Source organism: Rousettus aegyptiacus, unplaced genomic scaffold, assembly GCF_014176215.1.
Source record: "Rousettus aegyptiacus isolate mRouAeg1 unplaced genomic scaffold, mRouAeg1.p scaffold_m13_p_3, whole genome shotgun sequence".
NCBI classification, from domain to species: domain Eukaryota; kingdom Metazoa; phylum Chordata; class Mammalia; order Chiroptera; family Pteropodidae; genus Rousettus; species Rousettus aegyptiacus.
In genome coordinates this window covers 166,445,089-166,459,298 of record NW_023416306.1, presented here as the reverse complement: position 1 = coordinate 166,459,298, position 14,210 = coordinate 166,445,089, and the positions used below count along the sequence as shown (strand labels likewise).

Below are 14,210 nucleotides of genomic sequence, written 5' to 3'. Positions count from 1 at the left end.
TCAGCTTCCAGGAACCAGTGAGGAGACGCTTCCCACAAGTTCATTACCCACAGTCTGCTGCGCTCCGCAGTCTGCTGTGTGCCAAGTGAGCTCCCACGCATCCTGGAGCTCTGGGTAGCTCTTTACGAGAGTTTCCGTGACTCTGGCAGTCCCAATAGCCAGGCGTCCATCCAAAGCTCCTCAGTCTCAGATGAACCCACCCATGACAGAAAGGCAGCCCCAGATCCTGGTTGCAGGTCTCCAGCCTGGGCCTCCCCACCTGGCTGCTGCCTCCAACCCAGGAACCCTCATCTCCATCCCTCACGGTCCCAGGCAGGCCTCTTCTTAATCCCTAACAATCCACCAGTATGGGGAACAGCACCACCAATCCAGCTGGCTCCGGGACCCTGCCTGCCCTCTCACGGCCCCCAGGCTGCCTCCCACCCACTCGGGGCAGCTAGTGCTGAGACACGGAGGCCAAGCAGGTAAGGAGACAGTCATGGTGCTGGCGGGGCCTACGTGGCTGCCAGCGGGGTCGGTACAGGCTGGAGCACTCCGAAGTCTGGACACTGGGTCAAGGGGTCCTGGGGATCAAACCTTGACTCCTGGGGCATTTCCCGAAGGGTCTGCTGCACCTTCTGGATCCCTGGTCTTTGAGGCTGTCACCTGACCAGCATCCTCTGGGTTCCATGAGCAGTGAGATAAATTTCACAGTCTCCATTTTGTCCAACATAAATTCCTGGGAGGGGGAAAAAAACTCTCTCACCTGACAGTGCTGGTCACTCATCCTCTGATACTGCGGCATCAGCATCACGACTGAGAGGGGGTTCGTCCTGGCGGCGGAAGCGAGAAGGGGAAGCTCCGTGGACTTGTCCGAGTCTGAAGTTTAAACTGAGGACCCTACGCAGAGGCTCCCTCGGGGTTGGACATGTCCCCTCCCACTGTACGCACATGTGTGTAAATGTGCGACCACATCTGTGTGCGTCTTGGTGCGTGTGTTTGCTGGTGTGTCAGTGTGTGTTCTGTGTGTATCGTTAGGGTTGCAGAGAGCACACTTGAATGTCTGTACGAGCATATACACTGTGTGTGTGTGATGTGCCAAGGGGGGTCTTCACATAAATTCCAGGCAGGGCAGGAATCCCTTGACACCTGCCTCCAACCCTGCACTTAATGAGTGCTCATTCCTGTTTGTTGAGAGACTAATGGAGACCCTGAGACCTACTGCGCCAGGAGTCCACGCAGCCGCGGAGGGAGGGGCTGGGGGGGGTGCCTAAGCACGAATGCATCATGAGCTGAGGCCCGGGATGGCAGCTGCGGCCCAGCCTGGGGGCAGGGAGCCCTCACCTGAATCAGGTTGAGCTTGGAGAAGAGGCCCATGCTCTTGGGTGCGAGGCGGGCGGAGGAGCAGCACTGCTGGGCCGTGCTGTCGATGGCCGTTTGCACAGAGGTGAGCAGGAGGAGGAGGAAGCAGCTCAGGCCCTCTCCCAGCAGCCCCCTCCTCCTGCCCGAGGGGACACAGGGCTGTCCTGAGCACACTCCCACCTCCGGCCCCGCGGGGTGTGTTCAGACGACACAGGACACAACCCGAGTGCCCTCACTTCTCTGAGCCTTAGTTTCCTCACCGCAGAGACGGGAAGAACAGCATGGCTGGAACTAAGATGTAGAATTTAAGGGGGGCATCAAAAAAAACCTCAGTAATTAATGTAAACAATATTTTAACGCAATGTTTTCTAAAAATCAAAGTTAATGCAAAAAAAAAATCCATGCTGAACAAAATGTTCAAATTTAAATAAACAGAGGATCTAACCCTGAATTTTCACATTCATCTCACTCACCTCCCCCCGGCCTCAGCCTTAAAAATAGAAGCACCTACCTAGAGGGGTTGGGGTGAGGTTTAAATGTAAAATGCTTGTCACCGCGCCCCAGCCCTGAAGGATCTGAGTTCTGTCTAGGAATAAAGGTACAAAATGGTGTAGGTTCTCGGTGCTGCCACTAGGGGGAGGAGACTTGCTGCAAACGTCAGGAAACGGTCCTTTGCAAGAATCAGCCAGCCTAGCAGCCTTCCTGGCCTGGTGCCCCCTTTGCCTCTGCGTCCCCGGGCCCCGGCAGCAGAGCACACATTTTCCATGCCAGGCCTTTCCCAGAGCAGTCTCTCCCGCCTGCAATGCCTGTCTTTCCTGGTGTCAGTTCTATTTATTACAAGATTAACCAAAAAGGAAAGAGAGAGAGACGACTTCTTGGGGGCACTCACTTTGACATAGTTTGAGTTTGGTGTCTCTCAACAACTTAGCATCTAGGTTGCATTGCCCCCATTTGACAGATGAAGAAACTGAGGCTCAGAGAGGGTATAAACTTGCCCAGGGTTGTCCATCTAGTCAGAGGCAGAGGTGGAATTTTAAACCCAATCTGTCTGAATCCAGAGCTCAGGGCTTTTCTACCACAAAGAGCACCTTTTAAGCATAAGCTGAACCTCAGAGAAGAGCCCCGAGTTCCAGCAGAAAGGGAGAGGAAGGGATACAGAACAAGGTTCTGGAGTGACACCTCCCCTAGACACTCTCAGCAGCCCGTCACAGCTCCAGGCCTTTCCCAGGGGTGCAGAGGGAAGGGGGCCCTGATGCCCCCAGTTCTCTGGACCTAGGGGGATGAGCCAGGCTGCCGGCAGCTGTTACCAGCATAAGAGCTCTATGACTCTCTTCGAGAGACTCCAGGCTCTGGAGGGCCACCTGACTCATCGCGGAGAAGGCTTCCAGGTGCTTCTGGATGTCCCGGCTGACTGCGAAGAGCTTTCCATAGCGCTCCACCATGGCCTCCACCATGGCCTCCACCAGGGCCTCCACCATGGCCTCCACCATGGCCTCCACCAGGGCCTCCACCATGGCCACCACCAGGGCCGCCTCCGGCTCCTCCGCTTCGCTGTAATCTATGGAGACAGCGCTGCGGTGGGGTGGGGGGGGGGCAGGAAGGCTGGCCCTCGCCCCTCCCCTGCAGTGGGTGGGACTTCTGCCGTTGCCCCCGGAATTCCTGCTGGAGCGCCAAAGTTGAGAAGGCGCCAGGCAATCCAATGCAGGGCCTTTTGCAAGACAGCGGGACTGGTCCAACACCTACCCGGCCCCATCACTCACCTCCCGCCACTTCAAAAGAATCATCAACTTTTAGAAGGCTGCCTAGCCCGCTCAGACTCTGGATGGAGGCTGCCGGGTGAGGCAGGAGACCACCCCTGAGGACGAACTGCCGACTGGAGGAGCCTGCGGGACAGGCACTGTTGCCATCCCGAGTGATGGCTCCCAGCTCGGACGGTTTCTCATTCTGGGTGGGTTGGACAGGGCTGAGCTGCTGAGTTAGAAAGGCTCCAAACCAGGAAGCTGCCGGAAGCAGCCCTGGATGCTGGGTCTGCTTCAAGCCCCTTGCTGGACCCAGAGCCCTACACCCCTCCTGGGCTTAGTGCTCAAGGCTCTTTGAGCCACACCTCCCTGCCAGGTCCTAGTGCCCCGGCACTCTGGAACTCACTGTCCCCAAACCTACCCCACAGGGCCATGGCTCCAGCCTTCATCTGTGCTACCTCTCTGCCTGCAATGCCATTCCCCTACGCTGAACTCATCTGAGCCCCCTGAGAAGCCGCTTCCTCTGCGAAGCCTTCCCTGACCTCCAGAGCAGAATTCTTGGGGCTCCCACAGCTCCACAGCACTTGGTACAGTGGCTACGAAGTCAGACCAGAGTCCGAGACCCAGCACCGCCACTTCCTGGCTGGGTGACCTTAGGCGAGTTCCTTCACCTCTCTGGGCCTGGGCAACACAGTTCTCAGAAGCTCGTAGGCGGGTAAAAAAGATTTACTAAAGAGTTCAGCACAGAGTAAGTATTTAATAAATGGTAATAGCTATTTTTATTATCGATGATATTGAGATAATAATAATAATAATGACGATGGTAATAAAAATACGCGTTTGTCTCCCTTTCCCTTTGCTCACAAAGGAACAGTTGACTCTGCCATAAATCGTGATAGAACAATAATAACAAAACCCGTTTCAGATGTCTCTGTAATGGTAGCTGATGATAGCAAAACAAAAAGCGAAACCTAAGACAAATGAAATACTGGCAATGATAGTTCACGTTTACTGGGCGCTTGCTAAATGCTGGGTACCGTGCTACATGCTTATTAAGGCTGAGTTCCGTGTGACCCACGTGACTGCTGCTGCTCCCGCCGCACAGATAAAGGGACCAGGGCCTTGAGAACCCGCCACAGCCTACACCGTTAGCCCCGACGGGGCCGAGCTTCCCCAGGCAGGCCGGCTCAGGTAGGCTGAGCCCTTCTCAGCCACGCTGGCTTCGGTCTCTGTAGATCCCAGCTCTGCACATGAACTCGAGGTTCAGCACGGCTACACGCTGTGCCCCAGCCCTAAAAAAGCAACATGCGCACCCTGGGGGATTTTCTCAAGGACCTTAACCAGATAGTCTTCGAAAACTTTGTGCTTCTCCACCTCTCTCTTCAGGTTCCTCTGCCTGTGGACACATTTCAGTGACGGTGAGAGCCAGATACGAGAATGTGGTTTGGAGGTTCCCAAGTGCACCACTGGCTTAAGTCTGTGCAAGTTGAAACACAAACAGGTCAAAGCAATGCCAGAGGTCACGCCGCGAGGAAGGAACCTGGGGGAGAGTGAAGTTGGGTCACTCTGGCATGGGGGTCTAGTAGGGCGCCTCTCCTGGGGGCCGAGCAGGGGGTGGGTGGCCCGAACCCCTAATAGCTGGTGATATGGCCAGGTGCTTCGCCTCTCCGTGGCTAGGTGGCCCACCTGTAATAATGAGAGGTGCCCCCTCGCAGGCTGACCAGGACCACGCCTGGGGCACCTAGCATATATATCGTAAGCACTCAGTCTGAGGTCGGGGCTCCCAGAAGCCCCCAGAGGGGAGACAGCCACCTGATGCTGGCTAGCCACACCTGAGTCTTGGGGCTTCCGCAAGCAAAATGGGTCTCCAATAGGTCACCCACTCTGGACCCAGTCAAGGTCAGGGGAAGAACTGATGGGCTCAGTGACCCAGGACAAGCCACTCTGGCTCTGCCATTTTCTCATCCGTACAGTCCTGAAAATGCAGGGGAAATTGTCTCTCTCTACAAATAGTACATGGGGTCCTATGAGCCACGATGCCAAACCTTACTGGGGCTGGGAAGCCTTATAGAATCTGATAGAAGGGTTGGACCTTTTCTCCATAAAATTGCTCAGACTCGTCTATTTTCAGTTAATTCAGGCGTTGGTCAGCAGCCTGAAACCGAAAGGTCACGCGGTGGGAGAAGGAGGCCTGAGGTCCAGGGTCTCCACTCAGCCAGGCAGCAACCTTGAAGGCTGATTTTAGAGGGGCTGGGCTGACAGGTGCACAGGAACGGCCACCCACAGCCCTGCCTTCGCGAGGGGCGACGAAGCCCAAGGACGGCTGGGACCGGCCCAGGGTCTGAGGTCAAAGGTGGGAGCTGAGCCCCAGCCTCCCTCACCACAGCTGCCCCTCCTGGTTTACGTCCAGGCATTATTGCCCCCCTCAACCATCCCACGGCCTGGCCTCCTCAGGCATCTTTGCTCAGTCCCTGATACTTAGCCCATGGCACGCAGCACTGAGGCTGGGGCGGGGGCACAGCAGGGCCTGGGAGAACTTGTACTTGGCCTGGAGCTGACGGAGTTCCTGCAAGAGCAGCTGAGGTATCTGTCCTCGTCACCGGTATTGCTCGGGCCAGACCCCTGGCCTGCATCCGTGGCCATTGGCATTGCCCCTCACCATCCCAGGCCACCCGGGAGGATGAGGGCCACGTGGGCCAGGCAGGAAGACGACGGATGGCGACCCTCACGACCAGGGCAGTTTCTCTTCCGATCCTCCTGACAGTCCTTGGAAACCAGGCTGCAGTCCAGCTGCAGAGAAAAAGAAACAGGCTCAGCGGGGACTGGTAACCGGCCGAAGGACACACATCAGGCCTGGATTCGAACGTGGGTCATTAAATCCAGAGCCTCGGGTCTTTGAGCTGCACCCCAGCTCTGGAGGGGCCAGACGGGGCATTCCACAGCAGCCCCATAATTGAGATGGCCCCATCATCGCCAAATCCCAAGGGCCCCAAGGTGCCTGGGACTGCCAGCAGGTGCCGGCTTCCGATGGCATCCAGGGAAAGGCCCTAGGTAGGAGCTGGAGACTGGTTCAGAAAGCATCCGCACGAGGAGGCGGCAGCTCTGCCATCTCTCTCTGCGCACCTGTCCCCCCACCCATTTACGTATTTAACTGACATCACAAACTCTGGCCATGTACAGAGCTTATTGAGCTAGAGTGGCGACCAAGACAGACACTTTGAATAAGCTCATGGTTAAGCTGGGAAGCTAGTTTAGTTGCCAGGTAGTTCCAACCCAGCCTTGCAAAGGGTTGCACGAGCCACTCACCTGTGCCTGGTTCCCAGTTATGGCCAAAAGATGAAGAGAGTGTCCCTAACAGTGCCATTCACTGGCCCTCTCCTGGGCTAGCACACGGGCAGGGGGAGACGGGGACGGGCTACGGCGTCAGTTTTCCCAGCCCGGAGCAGCAGACACTGGGAGGAGAAAGGGGCCCAGCGGACTCAGTCACAACTCCAGGAGCCCAAAGCCACACTGGGCCACGACATCGCAATGCTGGCTTGTCCTGGTGCCGTGTCCATTGCAGACCCACTTGTGGTGGAGGGCCCGATTCTCCGTGGTTCTGCGCCCCTGCCCACCAGTTCAGCTCCGAAGGAGAAGGGGTGGAGGAGCGCTGGTGGTTTCCGGGGAGACTTGGGCTATTTTTGTCCTTTCCTCTCAAGGTGGGTCATCTGCGGGCGAGGCAGGTTATCCCCGATGCCCCGACTCTGTGGGCTGCCCAAATTTCACTGCTCTATCCTTGGACTCTCCTTTTTACCTCCTCCTACCTGCACATGTCCTGTGCAAGGATTTGAACCCAGGTCTAGGGCTTCTAGAATCTTCCTTAACTCGCCCCACTCCCTTGCTAAGCCACCGCCCGCCTCAGAGCCCTCACACTGCTCTGGTTCTTCCTCCTCCACGTCCCCGCCCCTTCCCCAGAAAGCCGCAGACCCCCGTCCCCTGCTTAGGGTAAGAACCAGAGGCTCGCATCGGGGCTGAAAGGAGCTTTAGAAGCGAGAAGACCGAGGGCCGGACGGAGGCAGCAATGGCCAAGGTTACGTAGCTGGTGAGAGGCCCAGGCCTCAGACTCCCCAGCTCGCCTCTATCCCCTGGGCTTTGGGAGATAGAAACCCAAAGCAAGGCTGTTCCTTACAGACAGCTGGGAACCTTGGGAGCTGGGAGCTGGCTTCAAGGGCAGGCCCACAATTAAATGGCAATAGAATCCCCTTTTAAAGCCTTAACAAGGGCCCCTGGGGCTGGAATTTGACCCCAGGGCTTGAGTCTCACAGCACAGCAGAAGGGAGGCCGGATCAGGCGGCCTGCCCAGAATTCCAACCCTGACTGCCCTGCAGCCCCAGATGCCCCCACAGAGGACGCGGCCCGCCTTCCCCAGCAGAAAGTGATGCTCGGGATGCAGACTGAGCCTGTGGGGCCAGGCAGGGCTACCCACGATGTGACCTTAGGGGAAGTATATAACCTCTCTGCGGCAAAGTAGAGATAATAGCACCTAGGATTAACCCCTAGCACAGGATCCTTTCCTGAGAGCAAATTTGGACAGATGGAGAGGCTGAAGCCAATGAACCCTGTGTCTGGGGTCGGCTGCCAAAGGTGGCTTCAGGGAAGGGGTGGGAAGTGCGTGAAGCCCGGGCATAGGGGTGGGGGCTGAGTGGGTGCACGGACGACAACGGTGGCCTACTGAGCATGCCAGAATTTTGCTGGCACTAGCTAGAGTCCTCCACCCTCTCACCCCTGAGACAGACTGAGACCTACCCATGCTTCCCTCCCAGCCCAGATAAAGAGGAGGCGAACCAGGGCTCAGGGCCCAGGAAGTGTGCTGTGGCCACTCCACCTGCGAGGGCCCCCACCTGGCTCCTACCCTCATGGCTGCCCTGCACCAGGGAAGGTTCCCAGACCTGGGGGAATGCCCAGGCAGGTCCTGGAACCCTCCGAGGCCATCTCTGGGCAGTCGTCCTGACTAGGACTGGGCCCTCTTGGGAGGGAGGCCAGAGGCATTGGCCACGGTCCCAGAGTGTGCCCTGTGGAGGCTGGGCCTTTCAGTGTCTATCACAGTGGCATCTTGACTCCCCCATCCCACCTGGCAGCATGGGAGGAACTGGCCTCCCGAGAAGAGGTGTAGGAAGGGGCGGCTCTGACCACAGGGAGGTAGGGCCGAGGGGCAGCCAGGGACGTCCTTACCTGTTTCCTCTCTGTCCCCAGGAAGAATCTTCGTGGCAACTTGGGGATACACGGAGGTGTAGGGGGCAGAAAGAGTTTAGGGACCCAGCAGAGGTGAGCTCAGGTCACAACCCTCCATGCTCCAGGTGCGATGTCGCCAGCCCCGCCCCACTCTGAGCTTCGGTTTGGGGGTCGTCTCAGTAAGACCCATTGGTTCTGCCTCCGCAATCGCATGAATCCATCCACGGACGCACCTGGGCCAAACCCCATCTGTCCTGCGTGGAACAGTGCAGCAGCGCCCCCTGCTCCTTTATCCTGCTCTCTGTCCCCTGCAGGCTGTTCTGCATCCAGCGGCCGGAGAGGGCTCTCCTTAAAGTCCAAACCCAGTCGCCCCATTTCCCTGCCTCAAACCAGTGCTATGCAGGAAAATGCTGAACCACTTTGAGGCCCAGGGGACACAACAGCCACGATCTGTGAAACGTGCCAGTTTCCATGTTGAAAATGCTCCCATCGTGGCTGATTTTAAGCGACTAGTCGTTAACGATGTGCTCGCGAACGTCCCGAAGATTTAACAGGTGGCTCTCGGGCCCTGGTGTGAGTCGGCTGCAGCACGTTGCTGGTTTAAAGTCCTCCGATAATTACTAGCGAAGTTCAAACACCGGCCCCCACACTGGTCTCCCCCCGCCCCACCCCAGGGCCTTTGCACCTGTGGTCCCCTCTGCCCGGAGCGCTGTTCTCCCAGCTCTCCGTAATGCCCTCTCCCTCACGCTTCTGGCCGCAGCTCAGATGCCACCACCTCGGTGTGGCCTTCCCGGACCATCTCGAATCCCCCTGGACCCAGCTTACCGTCGGTTTCGCTTTGCCCTCGCCGAGTGGGTTCTGTTTTAGTACTCGTTAGTACTCGGCACCGTCTCGCTCCCTGCTGCAATGTGACTTCATGCGGGGCAAGGGCGGGAACTAAATTGTCCCCGCTGGACACACAGCAGGTGCTTAATAGATGCACAGGCACACGCGGAGCTTTGCAGATACACAGCTTCGGCTGTGAGTCGTAGCTCTCCCACGAACCCTCGGCCTCGCCATCGGTGAGTTGATCTCTCTTTGAGCCTCGTCTGTAAGCTGGGGACAATAGTGCCCATGTGACTGATGGAGCTGTGAGAGAAGATGAACTGTTATTCCTAGGGCCTCAGGAAATGATCGATAGAGTCATATTTCAGCGCGGTAGCAACACTGAAGGCGGATGTGACCTCCCCCCGCAGCCCCTCTGCAGTCATGAGCTGTCCAGACTTGGGTGAGTCCCTTTCCCTCACCGAGCCTCAGTTTCTTCCTCTGTGAAATGGGGTTAACAGTAGTACGCGCCTCGTAAGTAGTGGCGGGGATTTAACTAGCCGACACGCACTCAGCACCTGGCACGCAGTAAGGGCTCAAGTCAAAGCTGCTGCTCCGACTTTTGTTCTGCCTGGAGCGGGTCCCCTCCCCGATCCAGCATTTGTGCCGTTGCAGGTCCACGGCTGTTTCTAGTTAAGGCCGGGCCCTCTCTCGAACACTCTGCAGCCAAGCTGGAAAAAGGACCAGTTCTGCCTGCTGGGTCGCCCACCCCACCAACACGCCCCAGCTGTCAAGGGCGACTCAGCAGTTTCCAAGGTCTCCCGGGCTTTACCTGACCCTGGGCGGTCGCCCATCCACTGAGCTTGGTGGACGTGGCCCCCAACCCCTGGGATGTGAGCTGCCTGAGCAAGGGGCTGAGAGGCCCCAGCTGGGGGTGACTTTTGCCAGCTCCCTGGGTGGCCTGGACCCAGCCCTCTCTTAAGTAACATTTTTTTAGGGAGTCCTGATGTTCTTAAAAATGCTGATAGTGGTGGGTGAATGTAGCCAAGGAGACCAGCAGGAGCAGCAGTGAGGAAGGCAACCCAGGAAGGCCAGGAAGAGGAGGAGGGGGGTGGGGGTGAGGGGTGTGGACCAGTTCCTAACCTGGCCCCATGGCCCCTGGGACTGTGAATATGGGCAGCATCCAGACCTGAGATTTTGTCACCTTTCACTGTCAAAAGGAGTTTTGCAGATGTGAATTTCTGGAACAGTGGACTCTGAGACAGGGAGACCGCCTGGGTGGGTCTGATCGAATCCCACAAGCCCTGAAAAAGCAGAAGGGTAAATCTGAGAGATTTTCGTGTGACAGGTTTCAAGGTGAGAGAGGCTGCGGTGGAGGGGCCGTGGGCAAAGCCCCAGGACGCCTCTGGGAGCAGAGAATGGTCCCCAGCTGACAGTCAGCAGGAAAACGGAGACCTCGGTCCTGTGGCTGCAAGCCCTGACCCCTGTCAGCAACCTGAACAGTTTGGAAGCGGTGTTTCCCCCAGAGGCTCCAGGTAAGAGTCCCAGCCTTGACTCCAGCCTTAGGAGACCTTGAGATGAACAGCCAGTAGATGACCTACAGAAGGTCTGGGCCAGGCCAGGAAAGACTCAGGAGACAGGCTAAGAATTCAGGCCAGATCGTGCGGGCAGCTAGCGGCAGGTGGGCATGGGGAGCAGAGTCAATGAGCGTTTCAGGGCTAGAATCCTCAGATAGGCCCCAAAGAAAAATCTAATCTTTTCAGAATTCAGGTTCCTCTCGTTGATAGACCGCTCCCAGTTCCAAGTATCACACACCCAGGGGAATGTTTGTATCCAGACGAAATCCCACGAGCTTCCTTGGAGCGCCATGGTGGGCCCGGCCGAGCATGCCGGAGGTACCAGGAGCACCACGCTCTGAGCGGCATCGGCCATGGGCGGGAAGGGCGGGGGCTGAGACTCGACAGCCAGTAGCCTGGCCTTGACGGGCTTCCCTGTACCAGGTGTCATCTTGTGTCACCAAGCGCAGCCTGCTGTCCTCATATACAAGGACAGAGTCTGTGCCTCCAGTCCTGAGTTCAAAGGCTGCCACGCCCTCTGACCTGGGAGCAGGATACCTGGGCCTTGGCCAAGGTCAAGGGACTGGCTGTCTTCTTGAAGACAGACTATTTGACTCCATAGGGTCCACAGCAGCTGTCGAGCCTCTTAGTGCCTCTGCATGGGGCCTGGCCTTGCACAGGGTGGGTGCTGCTCACCCAATTGCTCATTTGGACTCCCGCAGAGACCTCAGTCAATCATCCTCTCTTACGTGGACCCAGCATTTTGCAGTTTATGACATCTTTTTGCAGTAGGACCTCATGGAGATGCAAGCATGCAGGGTCCTACATTCAGAGACTCTTGTTTTCCTGCTCTGCTGTTAATTATCTTGAAAAAGCTTGATAATTTTTGCACAAGGAGCTTGCATTTTCATTTTGCACTGGGCCCTGCGAATTTTGTAGGCAGTCCCCATCTTATCTCCCTCTCACCACAATCTCGGCAGGGGGTCATCAGCATACGCACTACAGATGAGAACCTATGGGTGCCTCCGGCGTAGGGACCCCTGCACCAGGCACAGGGCCTGGTGAGACGCTCAGTAAATATTGCTGCAAAGGCACTAAATTTGCCCCCTGAGACTGGGTGAGGAGTGCTCTCTGCTTCTCAGGGCCCTCCTCGGGCACAGAGCTGTAACTGCCTGAGCCCCCCGAGGACTGGGCAGTGACCGTGTCCCCAGCTGTAACCTCAGGGCCCAGCACGGTGCAAGCCCATGTATTTAGTGGGCGCCCAGTGAGTGCCGTTAAGTGGACAGAGTGCAGACCCAGTCTGGGAGAGATGACTGACTCGCCCGAGTTCTCAAGCGAGAAGCTCCACACCTGGGCTCCAGCTCAGGTCCGCGGAGTCTGAGCCAAGTGCGCAGCCAGGATCTGCAACCCGGCTTCTGGGAGACATTGGATCAGGGGCTCAGGTGACGGACACGGCTACAGGTTGGGAGTTGACCCCTGCCCTGTCCTTTCAAGGGACCAATCAAGAGAGGAAGCTGAGTGTCCCATGCACATTTGCAGCGTATAGCAGACACTGTGATTGCCCTGCCCAGGTCCCCCAGCCTGGCCCCTCAGGGCGCACCTCCAGGCTTCTACCTGCCTTGCACCTGCGTATCTTGCCACATGAGCAACCACAAGTACCAGGGGCAGCCCTCAACCACCCACTGGCGGGGGTGTGCGCCTAAATACCCCAGTTTCCCCACCCCTTTAACGGAAGGACTCTGAGGCTCGGGTTCCACGCTGGCTCCCAGAGTCCCCTGCGGGTTTGGGCTTCGGCTACCCGGCTAACGGCTGGAGAACGCGCCCTTCATCGGCCGACTTTCCTCTTCCGGCCCACTCTCCTCCCCTCCCACCACGTAGGCTGGATCTCTTCCCAAATGCGCCGTGTACCCTCACATCCTTGTCTCGGGGTCTGCTCCTGGGCCAGGCCCCCAAAGCACGAATCGCAGCCTCATCCCTGTGGGGCTGCCAGGAGCTCCCTCCTCCGACTCTCCAGAGTCTCCTCAGTGGGGTCATTTTCCCAGGCAAGAGGCCGCGGGCGGCCTCGGGACCTGTTTCCACTTCTCCCCAGGAACAGAGCTAGAAAACGCTTCCCAGCCTGTCTGAAGTTAGACGCGACCAGGTGACGAGGCGCTAGCCAGGACGACGCGAGAGCCGTGCCCAGCGCTTCCCGGCCTGGCCGATAGAAACGTTCCATGCGCCATGGTCCACATCCTTCCCTCTGCCGCCTTGTTCCGCGTGAACACGGGGACCTCAGAATTGGCACATTAACGAGACGGCAGAGCCATCCACGGAAGCAGCCCGTGGGCTGTATCATCACTGAGGAAAGCCATTTGCCAATGAAGAATACCAGCTGCGTGTAGGTTATCAAGACGGGGACAAACGACAGTGTTCGAGCCGTTATTGTTCAGGGTGCGTCACAGCAGCAAGTCTTTACTAACTCAGAGGGCAAGAAGCAGGACCTTGGAGGTGGGCAGACCTCAGCTCAGCCTCGACCCTGTCACCTAGCGTCGGAGGGTCCTGAGCAGGTCATTAATTAATCCCACTGCAGACTGCCCCACGAGAATCGCAGTCCCTGTTTTATGGATGAGGAAACTGAGGCCCAGAGTCACATACATGGCTAGGAGTTGACAGAAAGGGAATTTGATCTGACTCTAAACCTAGTTCACCGTTCCCAAGAGGGCTCCAGATCCTTCTAAGCCCTCTCTCTCTCCAACTGTCCTTGTCCTGGTTGCCAGCCACCTCAGGGCTCTACCTTGACCTCACATTTAGGCTGAGAATTTGGCCACATCACCGCAAATGGCCAGGCTCTTTTCATAAGAGCAGGGACCTGGAATGCCTCTGCCCCTGACCCTGGGGGCATTTTAGGGGCGGATGGCAGGCAACTGGGGAGATGTCTCAGTCCATCTCATCTCATCTTCAAGCTATATTCTTGTGCCACTGCCCGGACAGGAGAAAGAAGGACCCCAGCTCCATCCTGGTATGGCACATTGTAGTGTGTCTTCGAACCCACCTACTCCTTCTGTCGGGTGGTCAGAAGTGACCTATGACCCCAGGGACACGCTAGCCTGTCAGCCAAGGGCCCTGCAAATGGGATTACCAGATTTAGAAAGAAAAATACAGCACACTCACGGGGACGCAGAGGCCCTCACCTGGCAGGCACCGGACTGCCTGGGTCAGAGACCAGGCCACTGGGCGCCGTCGCCTAGGGATTATCTTCAGGCTCCAGTAGTCCCTTTCCCGGGACGTGTGGCACAGCAGACACCTGATCCCTATGGGACAGGCATGGCCGCTAAATATAGGCACAGAGGGACCAGCTGGCCAGCCACGAAGGGCCGTAAAGGAGGCCCTGCATCACCGAGAACAGTCAGCTCTCGCCCCGGAAGCCCAGGGGCTGGCAGTGCCGGGAGCTGCAGGTATCCAGCCCCGGGGCACAGCGCTGGCTGCCGGCAGGCCCGGGTACGTGTCCAGGTCACACGCTCTGCCGGGCCGGGCCAGGAGCTATGACAGTGCAGTTTGGAGCTGATGCCCGTCAGCTATA

The 14,210-nt window shown here is 57.6% G+C and overlaps 1 protein-coding gene across 1 annotated transcript; it reads right to left on the bottom strand.

Annotated features, from left to right (window-relative positions):
• Positions 1-436: 436 nt before the first annotated feature.
• Positions 437-13,933, bottom strand: CCDC197 (coiled-coil domain containing 197). The gene is given in 10 exon segments (XM_036239553.1): positions 437-718; positions 1,324-1,480; positions 2,614-2,899; positions 3,102-3,341; positions 4,394-4,476; positions 5,624-5,657; positions 5,660-5,870; positions 9,117-9,419; positions 10,300-10,399; positions 13,822-13,933. Coding segments are annotated over 7 exon segments (1,152 nt in total). The 5' UTR covers positions 5,730-5,870; positions 9,117-9,419; positions 10,300-10,399; positions 13,822-13,933.
• Positions 13,934-14,210: the final 277 nt, after the last annotated feature.